General features: G+C 39.3%; 1 protein-coding gene across 2 annotated transcripts; it reads right to left on the bottom strand.

Moving 5' to 3' along the window:
• Nucleotides 1-473: 473 nt before the first annotated feature.
• Nucleotides 474-17120, bottom strand: frmpd3 (FERM and PDZ domain containing 3). 2 transcript variants are annotated; one of them, XM_084431285.1, is made up of 13 exons: nt 17048-17120; nt 16835-16880; nt 15667-15771; nt 11579-11686; nt 10334-10465; nt 8667-8786; nt 8421-8557; nt 8055-8181; nt 7642-7731; nt 7282-7461; nt 6960-7095; nt 5463-6305; nt 474-5074 (listed from the first exon to the last, which is right to left on the bottom strand). In XM_084431285.1, exons 4-13 carry the CDS (start codon nt 11681-11683, stop codon nt 2277-2279), a joined length of 4668 nt encoding a protein of 1555 aa, XP_084287411.1. In that variant the 5' UTR covers nt 11684-11686; nt 15667-15771; nt 16835-16880; nt 17048-17120; the 3' UTR covers nt 474-2276. The 2 variants fall into 2 exon arrangements, with proteins under 2 accessions (XP_084287411.1, XP_084287410.1); XM_084431284.1 differs by having other exon boundaries at nt 15556-15771.
• Between the last annotated feature and the right edge of the window lie 5864 nt (nt 17121-22984).

Raw genomic sequence — 22984 nt, forward strand, 5'->3', positions numbered from 1 at the left:
TCAGCCCTACTATTCATAATGTAATAACAATGTACAAACTACAATTTATAAACTATGAATTAACTATAATAGTTTGCAAATGATAAGTGCTTTGCTGCGGTATACTTTTTTATAGTGTTACCAATAAGGGTGTAAGTCAATATCAATATATGAATAATATTTTTTCAGAGCGCACATTATGAACTCAACCAGTGGATTCATAGCCAAAACTATGCTGAAAATGTTACTTTTAATACTCTTTATTGCTTTAAACATGACCTTACACACAAAAAGACCACAGTGAAGCAAAAACACTGACAAGAACTCAAAGAACTGAATATGACCACATACAACAAAAATGAAGCATAGTGACAAATCTCATTTTGGCAATGCAACTTGTCTTTGACAGAAAATATGTTTAAAAAATAAAAACATGTATAAACATGATGATATTGTTTACTGTAATGGATTTTATAAAAATAAATAGGTTCCGTGCTTTATTATACTCTAAAATATAGTTACTATTAATTTGTCTCAGGTATATAATTCTATAAATCATAAGATACATGTGTGATTTCTCTTTTCTAAAAAAATTATTTTGATAAATATATGCAATGTTAGGTATTCTCAAAAATGAATTTAAGCTTCACAAATATGTTCCTTACAATATTTTTTTTTGTTAAGTTGAGCATAGAATAATTATACTTTTATATGGAAATATTGTAAAACATTCTATCTGTACTATTGTTGACCGTTTAATGATACAAGTTAATCTAAATCTAGCATTAAACAGTCTTTCAGGTGCTGGCTTGACAGAGCCCACTTCATTTAAATTCTATTTTAAAGAAGGGATAACATGCAAGACACCAAAACAATGATATGTTAATTATTTAAACTTCAAAGTAGAGCCTTATATGGATTATAAGACCACAGTTTAACCATTTATGTCCTAGATTGGAAGAGGAGACAGAAAAGTTTTCAGACATAAGACAGCAGTTGGTTTTATTAAAATACATATAAAACTATTCTGTGTGGGTGTGTGTGTGGGTGGGTGGGTGGGTGAGGGTGAGGGTGGAGGGATTATGTTCTCAGGAGTGCACAATGAATGACATCACATGAAAATTAAAAAATAAAGTTTCCTACAATAAGACATTTCAAATTATGGGAGAGAAGAAAAACATTAAAGCAATATTCAAAAAAATATTGTGAAACTGGTTATCTGTGTACTTATATAGGCTATATGTGAAACAAAAAAATGTTTTAATTTATATACGCAAGCATTTGCTAAGTGATTGCAAAAAATTATGAGGCTATTAAGAACCCAGCCCACTCCCCCAATACAAAAAAATATGCCACGTTTTGTCTCTACATGTATGAGGTATGGAGCTGGATGACTATGTGGGTGTGAGAGTGACAAATTATTTATTTATTTATTTTCTGTGCATTAGAAAACAGGAGCGCCCTTTTTCATTTTGGTCATAGATCAACCATTGTATCCATTCAATTAATATTCTGGTGAATTTGAATTTGCTACATTGTCTACCCTGGGCAGGTGTTTCCTTCCTCTATCTTGTTAGTGGGCTCTTGTGTTCATAAATATTCATTAAAAAAGTGTCAATTCAGACCCTTGCAGAGATACAAATCCAGACATTGTGAATATGATATTGTGAAAAGGGAGTATTTCATGTCACAACAAACAAAACTGAAAAGCAAGCACATTACCAAATTACCATTTCTCTCTCTATCTAATTTACAAAATCTGTTACCATTACTTTTTCTGTGATTTTATGTTTTTAGATTATGTAGCTATAATGTCTACAGTAATTGTAATTGCAATAATGATAATATAATTTTTCCCATAATATATTATAGAAACCATTCTTAGGACACAAAATAACTAAGGCCCACCAGCCCTTCCCAAGGTCATTTTGTGATTTAGATATAGGAACAACTAAACATACAAAAACTAAGTCCATTTCACAGTACCCTTTCTAAGGACATGAGAGTGAACAGCCCTGTTGATCACCCATAATGCACAGGATCAGTTGTATTTTTTTTTTCTTTTTCTTTTTTTTCAATTCTGTGCACATATAATGTCAAAGATACTTTGTGAGTACAAGTTGGCACAATCTTCATAAACATATAACAGTAGATAGTTATGCAGTTATGGAATTTAGCAGGCAGTGAAAAGAAAGGCGAGTAAAAATGTAAACCAATGAATGACCCGAAGAGATTACTGCCAGAGTGTTGAGCAGCTGTCTTTCCGGCCTGCCCCACAATCTCGTGTAAATGAGTCATTACTTGCTGGGCAAGGTTTTGATAGAGCGATTAAGAGAGCCCATGTTAGTGGATGTATGGAGCTGAGGACTTGTACTCTTATTAGGGAGGCTACTAGAATGTCCCATTGCCTCTTCAGCAGCCCGAAGAAGAAGGGTGTAGTTGACAGCTACCTCCTCTACCTTACGTAAAAGCTGTAGTTTTTGAGTTTCAGATCGTACACTCCTGACCAGCCGAATGAATGTATGAGTAAGGTTACACAGCACCTGGAAGCTAGCTGTGACGGCACTTAGCATTCGTGAGGGACTTTTCTCAACACTTGCCACTCGTCTACATGATGCCCTGAACTCTTTAAAACGGACTGCAAGTTCTTGCTTGTACTCTGCCAGTCTTGCAGGGGGGATACGAGGTTCCCCCTCTATTTGGGGACTAATGGCACACTGCCTTAAAATTGAGAGCAGCTCATTGGCATCAAGTTGTGCGTTTAGGAATCCATCAGGTAGCGAGAATATTTTGCCCTGCAAGGATTGTACTCTTGCCAAGCTAGTTTCCAGGTTCCCGCAGGACCTCAGATCAATCCTCTGTGTTTGTGGCTCCTCTTCTTCTTCCTCCTCCTCTTCCTCCTCCTCCTCCTCCTCCTCTTCCCCACTGCAATCCTCTGCATGAAGTACCTGAAGAGTTTTGCTGACTACTGGCATTGCCCTTGAATCTAGATGCATTCCAGGCAATACCTGCAAGGGGATGGAATAAGACAGTTCATCTTTTTCACTGCTCTCATCAGCAGCTTCACATTTGCGATAACAGAAGCAGAAAGAGCAACATTTTTCTCTGTCCTCAGTATCCTCACTTGGCAACCCTAGAACCTCAGCAGTACCCTCACGACTTTCCTGAATTAGCTCTTCTCCCTGAATAAAAAATATCCCTTTTTTCTTTGCATCCCCATCTTTAGTATGTACAGGCTCCACTGGAATTGGAAGTCTAAGTCCAGTGGCCCTTACTCTTTCCATTTCTTTCTCAAGGCTCTTTGCTTTTGTAGTTTTAACCTCAGCATACAGGGGAGTGCTGTCATTATTATCAATCTCCCCTATACTATATCTCCTTTGTAGCTTTTTATATTGTGGCGCACTCATGCATTCTGAATGGGTGGTGCAAGTAGGCAAGCATGATGTAGGTGTATCTCTGGGTTCCCTAGACTCAAGGCTTGTGGAGCGGATTCGAGTGGTTTTGATTTCCAAAGTTTGAGGTTTCCGTAATTCTCCTTGAGCATGTGGAGACTTCGGAATTGCTGGGGGTGTTTTAGAGATTGCCCTCTCTCTTCCTCTCTGATCAGTTGCAGAACCAACCGCTGTATCTGGGAGACGCATTCCACGGCACATTCTCTTACAGTCGCAGCTGCGTCGCTGTTCTCTTGAGATCCCAGGAACTTTCTGTACAGGACTTGTGCGCAGTTGGCAGGCACAAGGGGTAAATGATGGAACAGGAGAGGATCCCTGTGGAATGAACTCTCCTTGTGATGTTTTAGGTTTTAGAAGCTCCTCCAGGAACTCTAGCTCGTACTGCCTGACTTTTTGAAGCTGTGCACGACGCTCATCTGTCTCTCTGCGCAAACGTGCTGGAAAAGTGGCTGAAATTAAGTTCCTAAAACTCAGGAATGGAGTACGCTGGGATTTGGCTTTGTTATTTGCCTGTTTCTTGTACTCGGCTCCTGGGATAGTTGCACCCTTTTCCACACAACCTAAGACGTGTGTTGGGTCTACCAGAACAGGCACACTTTTAGGGGTTTTCTGTGGTTCCACAGGGGCTTTACTCTGGGAGTTCTCTGCCTTTGCCTCTGACATCTCTTTCTGTTCTGCTTTAACAGGCATAACTGGTGAGTACTTAGTTGGAGGCAGGGTGCTGGGCTTCACCAAGCTTGCATCAGATGTTTTCGTTGTGTTCTCTTTGTTGCTAGCTAACTGAAGTCCTTTGGCACGGAGACGCTCATCGTCTGTGGGAGACGAGTGAAACACTACCACTTTTGGGGCCTGTGGATCTTTTAGACGCACCTGTGGGCCAGGCTCTGGTCGTACTGGACATGTGCAGAACAAGTCAGAAGCTGGCAGAAGGCCCTTTAAACTTGAAGGCTTCGTGGTCTCACTTGAGGCATTCTCGGCATCTTGGCACATATTTGTTGAACAAATTTTTGCAGATGCAGTTCTATCCACAGGCAAGAGAACCGGTAAGGCTATACTGGTAGTTTCTAGGGTAACTGTACCAGAATCTTTTTCCTGGACACCTTCTGAGGTAATAGAGCTTGGTTTTTCTTTATCAGCAAGAGGCAATTGATCTGTGTTGACTTGGGGAGCACAAACTTGTTCTGATGCTTTTAGTTCTTCAGATGCCTGTTGTTCAGACTCTTCCAAACACTCTTTTACAGGGCCTTTTTCTGATTTTTCTATATCCTTCTCACTTTTTGTTTCATGGCTCTTCCCCTGCTCCACAGAGTTGTCAGAGGGACTAATTTCTTGACTGGGACAAACTTTCAAGGGCACAGTCTTACTTAAGATCACAGGCTTTGGTGGACACCCGCCACGGATCTGACTCATTGAAAAAGCCCCTCCCCCAATTGCTTGTGTTGTACAGCCAGGGATTGACAAGGGGAAGTCTCGTCGACTGAAAAGTCGCTCTTTGTTGATGTGGTGGGCAAATAGATATGCCTGGTTCTGATGCTGCTTCATGGCAGACACCATCTCAGACACATCAGTTAGCTCTGATGAATTTGTCTCATGTCCAGAGTCTAGGGATGATTCAGGGGTTATGGCAGCAAGCACAATCAACCCTGTAAGGGAACAGAAACAAAACACAACCATGCTCGTAAGAAATCACGTAAGCTCTTGTCACTTCAGGTAAGCAAAATTACAGAGACAATATACTGTTGTTCTAACAAAATTAAATATTAAACTAATCTAAAAATTTTGTTAATGTTGTTGAGGAGTAGTTAACACTGCATTGATGCTTGTTTTGGGATGGTCTAGCTTCATATGTCAGGCTACTATAATTTGAAGATAATTTCAGGCTACTATAATTTGAAGATAATTTATCAAAAAGTGCATAAACCACTAATTTTAAATGAATACTTATGATTTAAAATTTGCTTGACTTTCAAAAGTTTAATTTACTCATAGACATGGTAAAGAACCTGCACTTTTAATAGTACATATGTCCACCTGCTGTTTGTGGTGTCTGCTGGTGATGGTGTGGGTAATCCTCCGATGCAGCTAGTGCTTCCAGTGCCTGGAGGGTGGATACTAATGCATCATCTAACTCCTGAGCATGGTCTTGAACTGTCCTAGTGGTCACATTATCAATCAGTGTTACAGGAACTTCCTCTTGACCCTCAGCCACAGCAGCAGAGGCTTTGATTCCTTTCCGCCCCTTTTTCGGGTCATCTTCGTCAGAGCTGTTATCACGAAACCCTGGGGGTGGAGCTGCTATGCCAGGAGGGGGAGGCTGCAACTTTCCTCCTCCATCATCCAGCTCTTCATCTTCCTCATTCCCAGGTAGTGGTAAGGCAATGAGATCAACAGCAGCTCCTTCACGAGAAGCACATGCATTTTTGCACTGCTGCAAAATGAGTCTTCCAGCCTCCCCAGTGTCCGAAATCAAACCTTCAGCTTGGAGTTTTGCCTTGCAGGAGTCACAGAAAAACCTCTGAGTAGGCTCCATTGTTTTCGCTCTGCTCCTGAAGCTTGAACTGTCACCAGTGGGACCATCTTGTTCAGCCACAGATTCAGTGCTCTTTAGAGTGGGGTCAGACTTTGTGCGTGAGCGACTCTGTACCTGTGAGATAAGGTTCTCATTAATGTCAAGCTCCTGCTCTGCTTGTATCTGAAGGTCTTGCATCTGTTGTTGCTCTTTTAAATGGATGTGACACAGGCCAAGGTGCTGAGATATGGGTGATGCTGATGTCTTCTGTGTTGCCTCTCTGGACGCCCCCTCTCTCTCTTCGCGACGACTCCCACTTAACACAGTGGCTCCGGAGCGGATTTGGGCATGGGAGCTTCTGGAATCTAAAGGACAGAACTGTCTGAGTGGTTGAACGAGTAGAAAACATGATGGATGTGAATGAGTCCAGATGACAAATGTGAATCTGTTGAGTTCTCAGAGATGGAAAAAAAGCCTTGGGGATGTGATGGTATGCTGTGTTCTTTCTCATTGGCAGACCACAGGAGACGCCAACATCCAATACATGGTTTTGTGATACAATACAATATATACTGAACTTTCAGATATATGAATTTATCTAGATCAGAATTTCCGTCACACTCACATAAGCTGACACAAGATGAAGATGGAAAGCTCAAGACGATGGAGAGGTCAAGCTGGAATTATGAATGATTGCCATGATAATAATCAGAAATTTTTTGGAAGAAATCTGATGAATTCATGTCATGATTTATTGATTGATTTTTCTCACTATTAGAAACAACTTAATGACCAGCATATATTGTAGATGCCACCATGGACATGTTCTCACCATTATTACATATATTTTGCTTTGAAATGTCCCGAGCTGCATATGTAACACAACATATTTTAGTTCATCTTGTCATTGAAAGATGAAAGCAAAGCAAATGCGCTTTCACAAAATGATATGCAATTACTTTTTTTATATATATTTTATATTTTTTAATGAAATTGCAACAATAACATTTTTAACATACCTGCCTTGATCATATAAGGCTGACCAGGTATCCTGCAGTAGATTGTCCTTTTAGGGTCCACAAATAGCTTGTAATAGCCAGAGATCAAACAGGCAAAGTTTGATGCATCTGGCCACTCCATTAACAAGACCAAGGGCTACAATAATTAGTATGGAAACAGATATTAGTGTATAGTATTACATTTAAGAATGTTATATATTGCAATACTGTTTCTCTCTCTCTCTCACACACACACACACACACACACACACAATTACCATAGGGTTAAAACTATAATATAAATTCATTCAGCTTTTTTCATTTCTGCATTTTTTTTCCACACCTTTGCTTCCAGAATAACAACTTCAACACGGGCTACCCCGTGATGCTCTCTAAAGAGCTGGACTTTGGCCACGCGGCTGAACTCTGCTAAAACAGTTGTTAGGTTGTTCTTCAGGTCAATTACATGACTGATACCGTGTCTCGGGCCAACCAACAATGTAGTGGCTGACTGCTTCTCATCCTTTCAATAGAAAAAGAAAATAATCAGAAATTGAATGAGAAGTACAGGCTTTATTTTTATTTTTTTAAGCTATTGAGATATTAAAACATTTTTGTAAATCTTTAAAATCAGTGCAAAAATGTAAAGATTATTTGTAAAGTCTTGATTATTGGTTGAGAAGCTATGTCAGATTCATGTTACCAAGCCAACTGTGTGAAACAAGAAGCCTCCAAATGGTGGGAGGTCATTCAAGACACGCATATACTGTAGTTTTCCTTGAAGAGAAGAAACCTGCATGGATGAAGAGAAAATAAAACTGGTGAGTTGTGCAAGTGCACAGAGGGTGATATTCTAGCCAGCAGAGGGCAATGTTTCGCTGCTATAAGGTGTGCGATGGCTATAAATGATCAGTGTGTAGAAATTAATTGGACACAGCATATCTCTATTCCAATATTACACATTTCAGATATGCTCTTAGGTCATAAAATTCACACAAATACAAAAAAAAAAACTACATTCTGCATTAGATGACATAAATGGTTTCTTTGTGACATGTTTCTTAAGTCACTATTTAAGATTTATCTGACCCAAATATTCTTAGTAACCAGATATACCTTGTTACCAGCTGGTGGAGGATGCTGATATGTCTTCAACAGCTGTGAGAGAGTCTTGCAGACGTTTTTCTCCTTGACGGTTGGCAACAGAGTCAAAGGAAGGAAAGGTTCCAAACCCCATTCTTTCCTAAAGAAAATTATGCAGGTTTAAAGCATGCAACCAGCTACAAGTCCTTATAGTACACTTTGATGGTTTTATCAGCGTCATCTGCCACTGCCACTGGTGGATAACAGCTTATTTACAGTATAAAAGTATATGCTGCCTATGGTTACCACATGTGTGTTTCTTTGGAAAAAGAAGGCTAAAGTCCTGTTCACACAAAAATTCTGTCATTATTCAAAATTCATGCATGTTTTAAGACTTACTCAACGTGCTTTAGAGAAATCTTCTGATTGGGTCTCGCCATGGACACAGTGATGTAGATGTGAAGGGCTGCCAACCTAAGTGTAACGTCGGACTTCCAATCCATTCCATATCGCTCTTTAATGACGTCATTGCGGCTCTGTGGGAATTCAGAACAAACAATAGATCAAAAGGCTTTATACTAATATCAGACTACCTATGTGAACATTCGTTTGACTCATGACTAAAGGACTCATGAATAAACCCACCTGTATGTAGAGGTACTCAAATGCTGCGGGGTCTCTCCTCAGTAAATCAGCAGGGTCCTTTGGGAAGAAGCAAATGCGGAAAAGACACTTCATTCCTTGGAAGTAGGTCCTGTGAACTACCTGAAAATATCGAAGAAAATGAGAATTCAGAATTTATTATAGAATTCACCTTTAAAATACAGCACTAACAAACAGTCCAGGGGCCGTATTCACAAAGAATTTTAAGGCTAAAAGTAGCTCCTAACTGGCAAATTTAGGAGCAACTCCTAAAAATAATGGGCGTGTCACTCGTAACTTTAGGACTCCTAATTTTTTTGACTAAGAGTAATTCACAAAGCATTTTAGCCCTAAAAGTAGCACCTAAGCCTGGGACAGCTTAAAAGAAGTCGAGAGGACTCCTAACTCACTAAGACCTATTCACAAACCGCTTTTTGTGGCATTTCACGTTGCGATGTTTTGAAATGCGTACGCGGCGGCTACAGGAGCTTCCAATCGCGAGGGAACAATTTAGCATTGTAGGCATAGCTAGGGATGCAATAACGCCACCAACAACAACCAAAACTAGGCTACTCATTGCATGTAAACTAATTGTAACGTTTCATTGTGAATCAAATTAAAATGTTCTTCTCTTTGCTAACGTAGGCAGAGGCATATAGTGACAGATTAATTCAATAATGTTGCAAAGATATTGCATCAATCCATATGTTTCATTAGGCTACTAGGCTATTTGTTTTGCCTTACTCTTTATTCATTTAGGCTATTTATTCAGTTATTCATCATCTTCCGTCCTTCGCACTACTTGTGTAGCGCACGCTTTCTCAGACCTGTCACCTGTCACTCATCATCGTAGGGGAGGTGTTTGGAATTCAGCCAATCAAGGTGGTCACTTCAGTCAAGCTCGTGCATGAGTAATGATGTCATCCATAGCAACGAAGACTCACTCTCAGTTTAGTTGTCATTTTTCTTTACTAAGAGTAGGTCTGAAAGGCGTTGTGAATAACTTTTAAGAGAAAACTCCTAGCTAAAATCTTTTAGTGCGATTTAGGAGTACTCCTAGTGGTAAGATAAAATGCTTTGTGAATACGGCCCCAGTACTAAATTGTCACATTCCATTCCTTATGCAAGTAAGGTTATGTGCTGCTGGCAGCCATATCAAATTTAATTCAACGTCACGTAATTTAGGTTTTCCCAGTTCTTAATAACAAAACAGTTGCACTGTATATTTATATACGACGACATCCATAAGTCTGAGACCAGACTGAAAATAAAATCCATGATTCAAAACCATTGAATAAGGAACAATGGAATAATTTAACTGAAAATTAAATTTATGTCACTATAATCAAATAAAATAATTAGTAACTGAGCATTTGAACTCCTTTGTACAGATGGTCTTGCTTCCATTGGACCACAAGATGTTCTTTGGAATATTATCAAATCATGCTGCGTAACATGGATCCCTGGATAACATGGATCACTGGTATTTAATTACCATTAAATGCTAATTAATTAAAACTGAGTTTTTTTTAACGTGCGTTGTTTGTTCCAACTCGCCATAGGAAGCTAGTGTACCTTGTACCACACAATTAAGGATTTCTCTTAAACCCTTTGAACTTTAGAGTGAAGGTAATGCATCAGTCATTGGTTTTTGGGTGGCATTTACTCACATGAGACAGTGGCTGGTTTTCCTGGAGCAGATGCAGCCTCTGATTCTGGGCCAGTCCACCGGACTCCAGCACCAAAGCAAAATGCTCAATGTACCGTAGAGAAAGGCGATCCTGCAGCGATGATATCACATCCTGTGGCAAAAGGGAAAAGTAGTTTGATTGGTTGGTGTTATTAGCCCCTAAGGCTAAAATCATGAGTTCTGCTATATTACAATATCTCAGATATGCAATACAAAGTAAATGTAGTGGAAAACATTGGCATCAGCAGTGTGTAAACTACAGGAGGATGGGCTTGACATTTCCATCAGTGATAAAGCATTGAAACCAGCACTCTTAATCACTGTACCCCGCTCTGAGAATATCTGTCACTGGAGACAAATGTATGAGGGTTTCTACTGACTAGTGGCTTTACTTCTGAAAAGACTCCAAATATTTGATGAGGTTTCCATGTGACTAAAGCAAATGCTGTGCTTCAAATACGTGCTTGTCTGGAGCATACTGACCAGTGTGAAGTGATACATTATATACTTGGTGTTTGATGATAGTAACTCTCGCAATGGGAGATAGACAGATTACTGTGTTGTGTACTGTGTCTGTCACCAGGATTGAGATAATCTGTTTGGTGATATTGACCAAAGGCTGAAGATATCACCTCGGGAAGGATTGTGAAAAATGTGAATTTACATCATTATCAGTACTTTGATATTGATAGTACCAGATATATAGTTTTCCTGTTTGGCTTGAACTTTCAAAAATGTCTAGATCCTTTGATGCTGATGTAAATGTAAAAGTTGTGTTTTACATGTTTCAATTGATTATAGCCCCTGGAAAAATTCACTTTTTTTTTTTCTTTTTTTTATCTACAATCTACATTATGTAGATTTAAAAGAAAATGTCAATCTTACAAGATCAGCTCTGCAAATGAAAAGTGCTGACATGTTTTTCCTCTTTTGCTTTCAGAATGAAATGTAATAATGTTGGCTAATGAATTTTCTAAACCAAGTTAAAACTTAAATTTGCAGGTGTCAGTTTGGTTACAGTTATAATTAAGATGAACATAAACATACAAATGCACAACAATGCATTTTCTTTGTTTGTGTTACCTGCCCAGGGACTATGGATGTAAATTAGCAATACTACAATCTAGCATGTTCAGTAACATGCATTAAATAAACAAACAAAATTAAAATGAATTCCCCCCATTGTGTTTCTAGTAACAGGGAACAGTTTTCCCATAACACTCACCCTAACAGTGGTGCGGCTGTCAAATGTAAAGGATTTGATCTGTCCATTTTCCAGAAACACCTTCAAAACATTTGGTATCAGAAGCAGAGACTCGTCTTTAAGCATGGTCTAAAAAAACAGGGGAGGGGAGAAAGAAGGAAGAAGCAGTCAGTGAACATTGGATGAGATATTAAGGAAAGAATCTCCTAAGGATCTTCTAAGAGTCAAAGAAAGAATATAGAAACACATGAGAGGACTTGGACTGCTTTTCTTTAAGGTTTTCCATTCAGTTAAAGTCTAAAACAATGGTTAAAGGGAAGATCTTTGTCTAACTCACATGCAATAATTTTTAATGAATTGGAAATATGAACAAAACTACTTTAGACATACACATTATGACTCATTAAGAATTAAGCATAAGTTGTATCACATCCGTTCCATATCCAATACGAAACCATGTTCTATAAATGCAGATCAATTGGACTCAAACACTGAATTCAGTTGCAGCATATATTTGTAGCAAAAAAAAGGAAATCTTCAAGGCATCTACTTTCTATCCAATAAAAAGTTAAAGGTGCACTAAGTCATTTTTTGTATATGTTGAATTGGCTCATTCATTTTACTGGTTCAAAAGCCTACAGCCATGCTGTCGTCGCCAAAACCAAAGCCGACTCCAAATCATCGATCCTCATTAAACTGAAATGGTATGCTGTCTTTGAGTCACCAGATCCATGTGTCACTGAACTGAAATGTCTCTGGGCATTAATAGAAGTACACTGTACTGAGTTTGACCTCATGGCAGAGCCTTCAAAGTTTCCTGGAGAGGGTTTCTAATTCACATCAACTAACAGAGTGCCTCAAGGCTCAGTGCTTGGCCCCTTCCTCTTTAGAGTAGAAAAATCAACCCCTACATGGCTGAATACGCTGCACAGCTATTGTGCAGACTCAAGACTGGACTACTGCAGTGCTCTGTTGGCCAGTGATACAGAACACAGCAATGGGTCCGGTTTTTAAATCAACCCAAAAAGGTCCATGTCACACCCGTCCTAGTCTCACCGTTCCTTCTGTGGTGGAACAACCTTCCAGACTCCACATGAATGTTTGCTAAATGAATAAATATAAATCTTTCTGAACAACCAAAGACAACAACTTTAGATGTTATCTTGACAGCTGTCGCCGAAGATGCAGTAAATTGTAAAAGCAAAGTTTTGGTATGGCATTTAAGATTTAGATGCTTAACTGTCACCCATATTAATTTATCTTATGATGTAAAGTGCCAGATAACAATGAAGTCAAGTGAATGGTATTTTCTGATTTCTATGCCACTTATGTGACAATCATTTGAATCATATTTGCATACGACTTAGAAAAAGTGGGGGGAAATGACTTAGTGCACCTTGAAGTGAGTGAGAAACCTTGAAGGCAATTGTGTATGAAGAATGAGAGGTCATTAAGTTTAGTAGCATCCCGACACCTGCGTCATATTGATTTGTACCACGTTCCATGTTGTTTGTGGGAGTACGTGAGACATAAGGTTTACTTTCTATCAGCTGTCCACTGATCTTCCACTGAGTATCAATAACGATTTCATGTAATCAAATGCTGACATTCATGGGTGTATCAGACCTCATTCAAAGTTTCTATATAATCGATTCAGTACGTTTGGCAAGTTTTTTACCCAAAGGCTTTAGGCTTGCTTCTGGAAACGTGTAAAATGCTATCACACTTTTAACAACAAATACAGAATGGAAACAAATAAGCAAGCATCAATTTGGCATGTCATTTGGGACCATGTTATGACATGTGGTGAAGTGAGCAGGTTGGCTAACTCTGTTTCATACATTCAGCACAATCCCAATCAATTGCTCGTTAGCTACGGCGTGAGATGATGTGATATGAATAATAAGTCCCACGTTGGCATTTGTCTTTAAGCCTAACCCCCTTAATAAAACGTTTACACTGCTTATGTACTCTGTGCTGACAGGCGAGTTTTAATGAAGAAAGCCCTGCTGGCCCCTGCTGATCACACAAGATGGATTGACATGATTAGAGGAGGCTCAGGTGAGGGTGGTTTGCTCTTTACCGATTTTGGCCCTCTAGGCCTGATCAGCAAGTTTCTTCTTCCAGGAGAGCTGCACACCCCTCCCATCGGTCCGCTTTATTAAATTGGTGCGACCAGCACCCAAGGGTGTAGTGTTGACTCTTCCTTGCTCACAAGGCAGATATCAAACTGTATGGGACATAATCCATGGACATTGACATTAACATGGGTGCTATCGACCCATGTTCACCAAGAGGAGATGGCAGCTGTAGTGCTAATGAAAAGCTACGAATGAATGAATGTCTAGTAACAACATTAAAGGTTATGGGGAGGCTGAGTCTTTCTCTAGATGCAATGCAACCTTATTCTATTAGTTTAGTAGGCTGGAATTGTTAAAAGGAAGCTGACACTAATTTCCTCCACGTAACTCTGTTACCCTAAACATCTCAATCGGAACCAGAGGGAATTGACCTATCGGTGAGCCCCGCCCCCCTTAGTTACTGTTGCTAACTCGGACAAACAAACAGAGTTGCTAACTGTCTTACAGTGACAGCCGTCAGTGTGAAAACTTTGTCCCAAGGTGTTTTTGATCAATTTTGGACACAGAAGGACCACTTCTTGTCAAGGAGCATTCCAGCGGGACTCAAATATGCCATGGCGGGATATATAAAAGATTTTAAAATAAAATGTTTGATAACAAGATTAATTTGGAAGCGAAGGTTTACACATCACAATGCAAGCGGGAGAAGCCTCATGTTACGGTCCTCACGGTCGCAGATGACAACATCCAGGATCAACACTGTTCATGTAGGGTAAGATTAAATTAATTTACATTTAATCAGTATACATTTAATTAATATAGAGAGGCACTGAGTTGTAGACCTTCGTTTGACCTATACTGTACATGACGTGAGAACAGTTAGCTATTTAGGTTTGTACGTTAGCATGGACTCACTAACTTCAATTGTAACTTAATAAGAGTATGACAACCATAAAATGAACGTATTTATCTTCATTGGGATTAGGGTTGAATCCTTAGGGAAAAAAAACAAACTGGGCTTCAGTCGTATTGCACAGATAATTGATCCGTTCACGCAAATCTTATCACACTTTTGAAACGTGCTGGTGAACGCGCGCGCAGTACAGGGATTCAATACATGAATACACATGCCCATCCTCTCAGGATACCTAGAATCAGTGTTACAAGTACCCCAGGCACATAGTTTTACCATTTTTATAGCATAAACACCATCAAACCGATGAGAGCTTCGGATCTTCCAATGTTTCTCTATGGCGCTGAAACCTAAAGATGTCCGAGTTCCAGTCCCCGTGAAAATTATGCTCAACTGCCATTGGCTCATCCGCGTTCTAGGGGATGGGCTTACCGATAGGTCAATTATTCAAAGCACCTGCTGTTAGAATTTTTATTCAATGTTACATTTGTGTTCAAGTCAGTCTACTGTAAATTCAAAGAAATCTCAGCACGCAAACTAGGATGCATCTGTCAAAATCTGCCCGACTGACATCTTTGCAAATCTACCCTACGAATATGAAAAAGAGAAAAACTAGAGCCCTTTCATTCCAACCAACCCATGCGTAGCCAATTCCATGCCCTGTGTTTTCGTGTATGTACTTTAATATAGTCTTGAAGATGAAATCACAGAAGAAGTGAACGTTTTGAATTTATCCTTTTAACTTTTCGAAATGGAGGACCACATCTAGATTAAGGAAGCACAATAGGAGAGGGATTTCCACATTGCACCTCTGGGTAATAAACCTGCAGTCTGATGAAATGAGATGAGATGTGGAGGGAATCGCACTTCAGTATTTAAACTCTGAAATGACAGCCATGTCACTCTCAAAAGGAGACACTAGGGATGGACACATTCACTTTGCCTTTGGAAATAATAACAATTATAATCATAAACAGACCATGAACAGTCATGTCACAAAATACCTTGAGACCGTTCGACAAACTCAATCCAGGTCTCATTTCAGCACATAAGGAAAGCTGTGTTAGCACAGATGTGACTGGGGTGTGATGTGAGCAAGAGGCAGCAGCACATACTGAGTCTGGGTCGCTGATGGACACTTGCTCAGAAAAGCGCACTTTGGGGGGATTGGTTCGCAGACGAGCTTTCTTGGCTGCACTTATGAAGGCAGACTTAGGTGACTAAGGAAAGACAAAGGGAGGGTGGGAAGAAAGAAAGAAATAGACAGGAAAAAAAAAGTTATTTAGAGTTAAAAGCTTTAAACATAACAAAAATAGGCTTATATATTTACTTGAAAAGAGTTGATGTAAGATTTGTTTTCTGGTAATATATCCCCATTGGAAAATAGTTTTTTCTTTTCTTTTTTACACATTTTTGGAATGCTTAAAACTAGACCAAAAATTGCAATTGGGATAAGAAAAACCTAATTCAAGATATATTCTCTGCAAACATGTCTTAATATTCTCAAGTAAAAAAACAAAACATACATACTTAAGACATTTTTTACTGGAAACCAAGACAAAAATTTATACAATTATTTCTAGGATTGTATATTTGAAATCTTTGAATACATTTTGGTAATTCACATTAAAGCCCATACTTCAGGCCTTCAATGCAACAAACACATCATGTGTTGCTTTGACACCAAAAAAGCATTAGAAATGGCTTCACACAAGGGCAATTTTATCATTGATTAATTTGCATAGAATATCTAATGTGTTTACTGTATTATGCTGATTATTCTGTTTTAATATCATGGTCTGGTTGTACCACTGGAGCTGTATACACAAAGGATCAGTGTTTTCTTGTCAACAGCTGAGGATTTGATTCGGCTCCGCAAGCTCAGTAGCAAACAGGTCAAAGTTGAAATTGTTTAAACTTTTAAACGCTGCTACAGCGCTCGACGTGCATGCAATGTGGCAGCATGGTTAATGCTGTGGCTTGGTACTTTGCTCCACTGAGCTCAAGGCATTGGGGAATGTTGACACAAATCATGTGGGCCTTAAAAGAGACATTTCACATTTTCACTACTGTGAGCTTTAGTCTCAATGCACTAATTATATAAGAATGTAACTTTGGCACAAAGCAAATGGTGTGTTTTTGTACACAAAGCTACACCTAAATTTTAAATTCCAGTAAAAATTTACAGACAATATTGAAATTGGCATAGTAGTTTGACAATGGCACTGAAAGGGACTGATTTAATGTAATTTTGATCGGAGAAGACATAGTGTCCTTAACTACCTGTTGTGGTTGCAGCACAGTGAGAACAATCGAATCCTTGCACCGCCTGCAGAAGAAAAAGACATTTTGGCTAGTGAGCTGCAGAATGTAAAAAGAGTGTCTTATCTGAAATGAATTCTCTTATCTGATGGAGACACATGGAATAGAATTATATTAAGCACAGTCATGCGTCCAGACAAGGCCCTTCCCTCTGGTGACAGTAAAGGGTGTTACCTTACAAGGTCTATGACTTTCTCCCGGGGCGCGTCGCTCACGAGTTCCTGGTTGATGGCTAGGATCTGATCTCCGGGGTAAAGCTTGCCACTTGATGGTCCGTCTGTAAATGAGACATGTTAGAAACTTGTGTTGTACTTGGTGCCTGATAGAGTTGATTAGTTAAAGTGCCCCTATTGTGCTTTTTCGAATATTACCTCTCATGTCTTGTGTAATACTAGCTGTTTGTGAATATAAAGGGTCTGCAAAGTTTTAAAGATCAAAGTGCACAACAAATAAAGTTATTGTTTCCCAAAAGAAAGAATCGATTCTAAACTGCTGAAATGAGTCATCAGCAATTCCAGTTTTACTTCCTGTTACAAACCTATGGGACAATCAAACAAATTTGCATAATGTCAGTCCGGTTGGCTGCCCGCGAATAACGTCTACATTGACCTGCCCTCAAACACTGTAGTTTGTAGTCCTCACTCAAAAGTTGAGGTCTGGAAGAGTTTGATTCATGTTGTCGAACGTGTTGAAAAGATGCTGTTTTCAGCACTGTGAATCCACTTTACATGCACTTCATAAGGATGACTCACGCTGGAATTGATATGTTAAAACTGACGCTATTCTTTGTATCAAGGAGCTGAAATTCAGATATGGTATTAGGCGACTCGTTTCCAACATTCTCTGTAAGCAGAAGACCAATCACAACAGACAGGGCCATCTGACCAATCAGAACAGAGTAAACCAATCACAACAGACTGGGCCGTCTGACCAATCAGAGCAGAGTAGACCAATCACAACAGACTGGGCCGTCTGACCAATCAGAGCAGAGTAGACCAATCACAACAGACTGGGCCGTCTGACCAATCAGAGCAGAGTAGCTTTCGGTAAGGAGGTGTTTAGAGAGATCTTTGAATGAACCGTTTTCAGAGGTGATGTGCAATGTATATTATGAGGAAAATGAAATTAAATCTTGGATGCATGTAAACCTAATGTAGGAGACTCCAAAACAAAATTAGGAACCTTTAAAATAGCATAATAAGGGCACTTTAAAACCCCTGACATTCTCGTCTTCTGCTTCTCTTGTCTTAAAATATATGTTGATGTATCACAAAATCACATTAGTCAGACTTCTTTCCTAAGGCAGTTGCAATAACCTGTCCTACAGTGGATTTTCACACTTATCTTATCAAGGCATCAAACAGAAAAATAATCATACACCTCAAGTATCTGAATTCCCAATTGATTAAAGTCATCTAAAATCTGAACAACTCAAAAGCCTTTAAAAAGAGATGAAGCTGATTGGCTGGCACAGCAGAGCTAGGGGACAACAGACATCTGGCCCAAAGAGACATGTCTTACCCGCTGAGACAGAGCGAACAACGACAGGCCGTTCGCTGCCGGCAATGAAACCAAAGCCGTGGCTTGGATGGCGTTGGATGCAGACCTGTCGAGCTGAGCCAGGAGTCAGGCTACCACTGTCCATGCCATCCTGACTGTCCTCTAACATCACAGAGCTGAGAAACAAGACAACAGAGTGCTCCAGTATCCATGAAGTGAATCTCATTTCTAGAGTGACACAAATGGTAAACATGCTTTTTATTGTCCAATATTTGCATAACTACCCCAGCACAAGGACCGGCAATTGCATTTATACAGAGAGTTTTCTCAGTATCTCACATAACAGCTGGTCAATAATAAAAACATCAATGCTTTGTGCCATTATTTTGATTCAGTGTTGAGTAGACAAGGTTTCCTCGCTGCGTGTGTGGAGATAAGGTAATGCCTCTTTTATGATGCCCGTTGTTCTCATTTGACATAAGAGGATTATTAATGACTGCACCTGTCATATTCCTCTGTGTGCCCATCCTGGACCCGGGCCATCCCCTGAAAGGACAGAACCGGACTGGGTGAACCGCTTCAGGAGGCTGGCTCTGTTTTGTACACATTCACCTGGGAGGACAAAGATGAGAGAAGATGAGTTATAATTGATGAGAGTTTTTATCATGCATTTTTTTTTTTTTAAATCACTTCATATAGGCACAACAACACTCCATTTCACAAATAAATGTATTACAGTATATTAAAACTGCTTCCACTTGCCTACCCATAACATGCATCTTTGAATTTCCTTGTTGTTTCCAGGGTTTATCGTTGAGTTGTAACACCTGCTTCTCATTTCTTTGATTAGTTTGCTTTTGTAAATCTAGCCTTGTGTTTGTTCTGTTTGGGGTCTGATCTCGGCGTACTCTAAGTGGTCGTTCTGTTTCTCATGTTTTTGTATGCGAGTAATCGGAGAAGTGTTATCCTGAGTTTGTTTTCATTAAAACTGTACTGATTGTGACTAGATCCAGCCTTTTATTTTTGTTTTATTGCATGCACTGTGTGACAAATTTCTTTTTAAAGGTAATAGGATGATCAAATCTATTATCAAATATATTATTCCTATTCTTATATTGCATAGGTTGCTACCCTGTATCCTCAATAAACATTAAATATTTGCCATCAAATAAATGTCCATCTTTTCAAGTAACTTATAAGACATTCTTTCATATGCTGTCACCTTCCTGTCAGGATTATGTTGAGTTTTTTTGTCTTCTCGTTCAGGTGTTTCTTGTTTCCATTCAGTTTTCCATGTACAGACTAAACGAAAACGACTAAAAACGCTGTATTATTCATGCCAAGCCAGTAGTTGGCAATGTCTCTTTGTAAAGAAAAACTACATGGCAAAAGACACGTAATACACATGCGCATATGACATCAATCGCAAATTTGCGTTTTTGTAGTTCACATGGAGACGATAACGGTATAATTTTAAAAAACATTCAACCCGTTTCATTATTTAGCATTTTTGTAGTCGTATAAATGAATGGCCAAATGCATAAAAAGTTTTACATTTTTAGTTGAAAACGGTGTCGTGTAAAGTTTAGTGTGATTAACTTTGTTGGTTTCTTTAGTTACTGATGAGTATTGTCGGTGTCTCGTTTAATTCCCTCGTTGACTTGTTTGCTTATTAAAAGTATCTTTAGCATTATCTCTGTGTCATGCATCTCATTCAGAGCACTGTGACGCTTCCCCAATTCTGTAACCGACTCTCATAATAATTTGTCTCTCTATCATAATACTTATTTGGATCCATTTGCTAATCTCAACATTTAGAGCGCAAAAAAGATGGATCCCTAGTTCATAAAAACTTGGGCAAAATGAAAAGCAGCATATACTTCTTGAATATAATCATGATTCCTGTATTTTAGATCAGGACCAGAGCATGTATCAGTTCTCTGTCCTCACTCTCACATCGCCAACATTCAGCAGAGTCCTTTAAAACCAAGTCTGAAAAACCTGCTAGGAGTCCAATAATAGGGATTTGATATTTTAAATTGTCATAATCCAAGAATTTTGGTCCAGTCTACATCACTAAATGCAACATTCAAATCTCTGTGGTACACTTCTTTTATATATTTAATTTTGCCAAAAAAAGTGTCATCATTTAGTTATAATTAGTTGATGACTTTTTTCCACTCTCTCTCTGACCATTACAGTTAAACAGGCTACATTAAATTATGATAAGCTCACACAATGAATGGCTTTAATATGCAATGGGATATTGATACAAATTAACTTTGAGCAATTAACTCTTTTATTTCAAAGGATCAAAGACTTCTAGTATTTTAGACTTTCTAAATGGTAAAATTCCATATAAACCAGCCATTTCTGATAACATTTAATTAGCCACTTAGCATATGTCAATGTCATCGGTATGTAGGTTTCCAGAGTTTACACCAATTTGTACTGCAAAATTAATTACTTCTCGGTTTCATCCTCTGTATGTGTGCCATCTTAGTTAATAATACACATGTAACTGTTATGGTACATTGCTAGCAATGCATGAGTCTCTCTGTTAAAGTCATGGCTTATGTAAAATACTTGATTAGTAAACAATATTCAAAGCCCTTATGGACTACTCTAAGATACATTATGCAAAAAGCATTTAAATCTCTTAGAGTCAGTGTGAACCTGCACATCACTCAAGGCCACACAGATAGAGGCTGAGAAAAGAGATTTCAGCCAAGACTCCTTTTATTCTGTGCAGTGGATTTATTTAGAGAGTGAAAGAAAGAGACAAAGGAAGTAAAATATTGCAGGCCAGGCTGAGATTGCTGACGTCTGGCGTGAATATGTCACAACAAAGTGACAATCTTCAGTCATCAAGTGCCTCCCGGCAGTTTCTGAAGGTCACGGCTACTTCGGCTTGTTTATTCACCCCAGACTCTTTCTAGCACTTTCTTCCCTCTGTATGTTTAAAACACTTCGGGCTGCTGTGGAAATCTGTATTTGAGGCAGCAGTAACCTTAACATCGCCCAGCACGATGACTCATATGCTGGAGGGGAACTGCACTCAGGATGGGACGGGAAGTGTCACGAGGGCTTACTTTCCATCAGGTGAATGCCATGATACATGTGAATGCGTGTGAAGACCTCTGTCCAGTATGGATGGATGAGAGATGTGGACCTTCACCAAGAAGCATAGCATCCTCCGGTCATCATCAGCACAGTCCCAGCAATGATTCACTGGGCAATGAAGTCATGAGTTGAGCAAAGTTTACAACTTAACTACTAACACTAAAGTATTATGAACAATAGTATTAGTGATGCTTGCCTTTGTACTATACTGTATACAATAAGTGCATTATTTTATTGTGCATAAAAATCGTATTTGGCCTAGAAACTTGACAAAGTTTAATGTTATTGCTCAGAGGTTACTAATTCATTTGTCTTCACTAGTTTAAAGAGCTCCAGCCCTGCTCACTCGCTCTGTTTGGTTTCATTACAGTGTGCTCCTTAGCACTGGGAGCTCCCTCTGCTGTCCATAAGGTGCCTCTGCGCACCAGCCATTTCAAACCCAGCCTCCAGTATTTGGGCCACGCCTCCTTATTTGCATACACTCCTCAATCCTCAATCCTCAAATGCCCAATCCTAAATCCCCAAATTCCCAATCCTAAATCCCCAAATCCCCAATCCTAAATCCTAAATGGCTAAATGATTAAATGCCCAATCCTAAATACCAAATTCCCAATCCTAAATCCCTAAATGCCCAATCCTAAATCCTAAATGGCCAATGACCAAATGCCCAATCCTAAATACAAAATGCCCTATTCTAAATACCAAATGCCCAATCCTAAATACCAAATGCCCAATCCTAAATACCAAATTCATTTTCGACTTAGACTTTTAGTTTTAGACTTTTAGTTTTAAATCTGACCCAATAATCCCTCCATAAGACTATGTAGTGTAGCCTATTAAATAAAGCCCTATATATATATATATATATATATACACACACTATATTGCCAAATGTATTGGGACACCCCTCCAAATCATTGAATTCAGGTGTTCCAATCACTTCCATGGCCACAGTTGTATAAAATCAAGCACCTAGGCATGCAGATGCTTCTACAAAACATTTGTGAAAGAATGGGTCTCTCTCAGGAGCTCAGTGAATTCAAGCGTGGTACCGTGATAGGTTGCCACCTGTGTAATAAGTCCATTCGTGAAATTTCCTCACTACTTAATATTTTACAGTCAACTGTTAGTGGTATTATAACAAAGTGGAAGCAATTGGAAACAACTCAGCCACAAAGTGGCACTGTAGGCCACGTATAATCACAGAGCGGGGTCAGCGCATGCTGAGGCGCCAACTTTCAATATGACCTCTAAACTTCGTGTGGCCTTCAGATTAACTCAAGAACAGTGCGTACAGCTTCATGGAATGGGTTTCCATGGCCGAACATCACCAAGTACAATGCAAAGTGTGGGATGCAGAGGTGTAAAGCACACCGTCACTGGACTCTAGAGCAGTGGAGACGTGTTCTCTGGAGTGACGAATCACGATTCTCTGTCTGGCAATCCGATGGACGAGTCTGGGTTTGGCGGTTGCCAGGAGAACGGTAC

The sequence above is a fragment of the Rutilus rutilus genome (assembly GCF_951802725.1).
Source record: "Rutilus rutilus genome assembly, chromosome: 14".
Taxonomy (NCBI): domain Eukaryota; kingdom Metazoa; phylum Chordata; class Actinopteri; order Cypriniformes; family Leuciscidae; genus Rutilus; species Rutilus rutilus.

Excerpts from the sequence above, each read along its gene's own strand:
- frmpd3 (XM_084431284.1), bottom strand. The coding sequence starts at position 15,591 with ATGAGACCTGGATTGAGTTTGTCGAACGGTCTCAAG. Across the intron at positions 11,687-15,555 it reads GTTTGTCGAACGGTCTCAAG|ACCATGCTTAAAGACGAGTC; the intron begins GTATTTTGTGAC and ends CTGTTTTTTTAG. Across the intron at positions 7,096-7,281 it reads TTGTTATTCTGGAAGCAAAG|CCCTTGGTCTTGTTAATGGA; the intron begins GTGTGGAAAAAA and ends TAATTATTGTAG.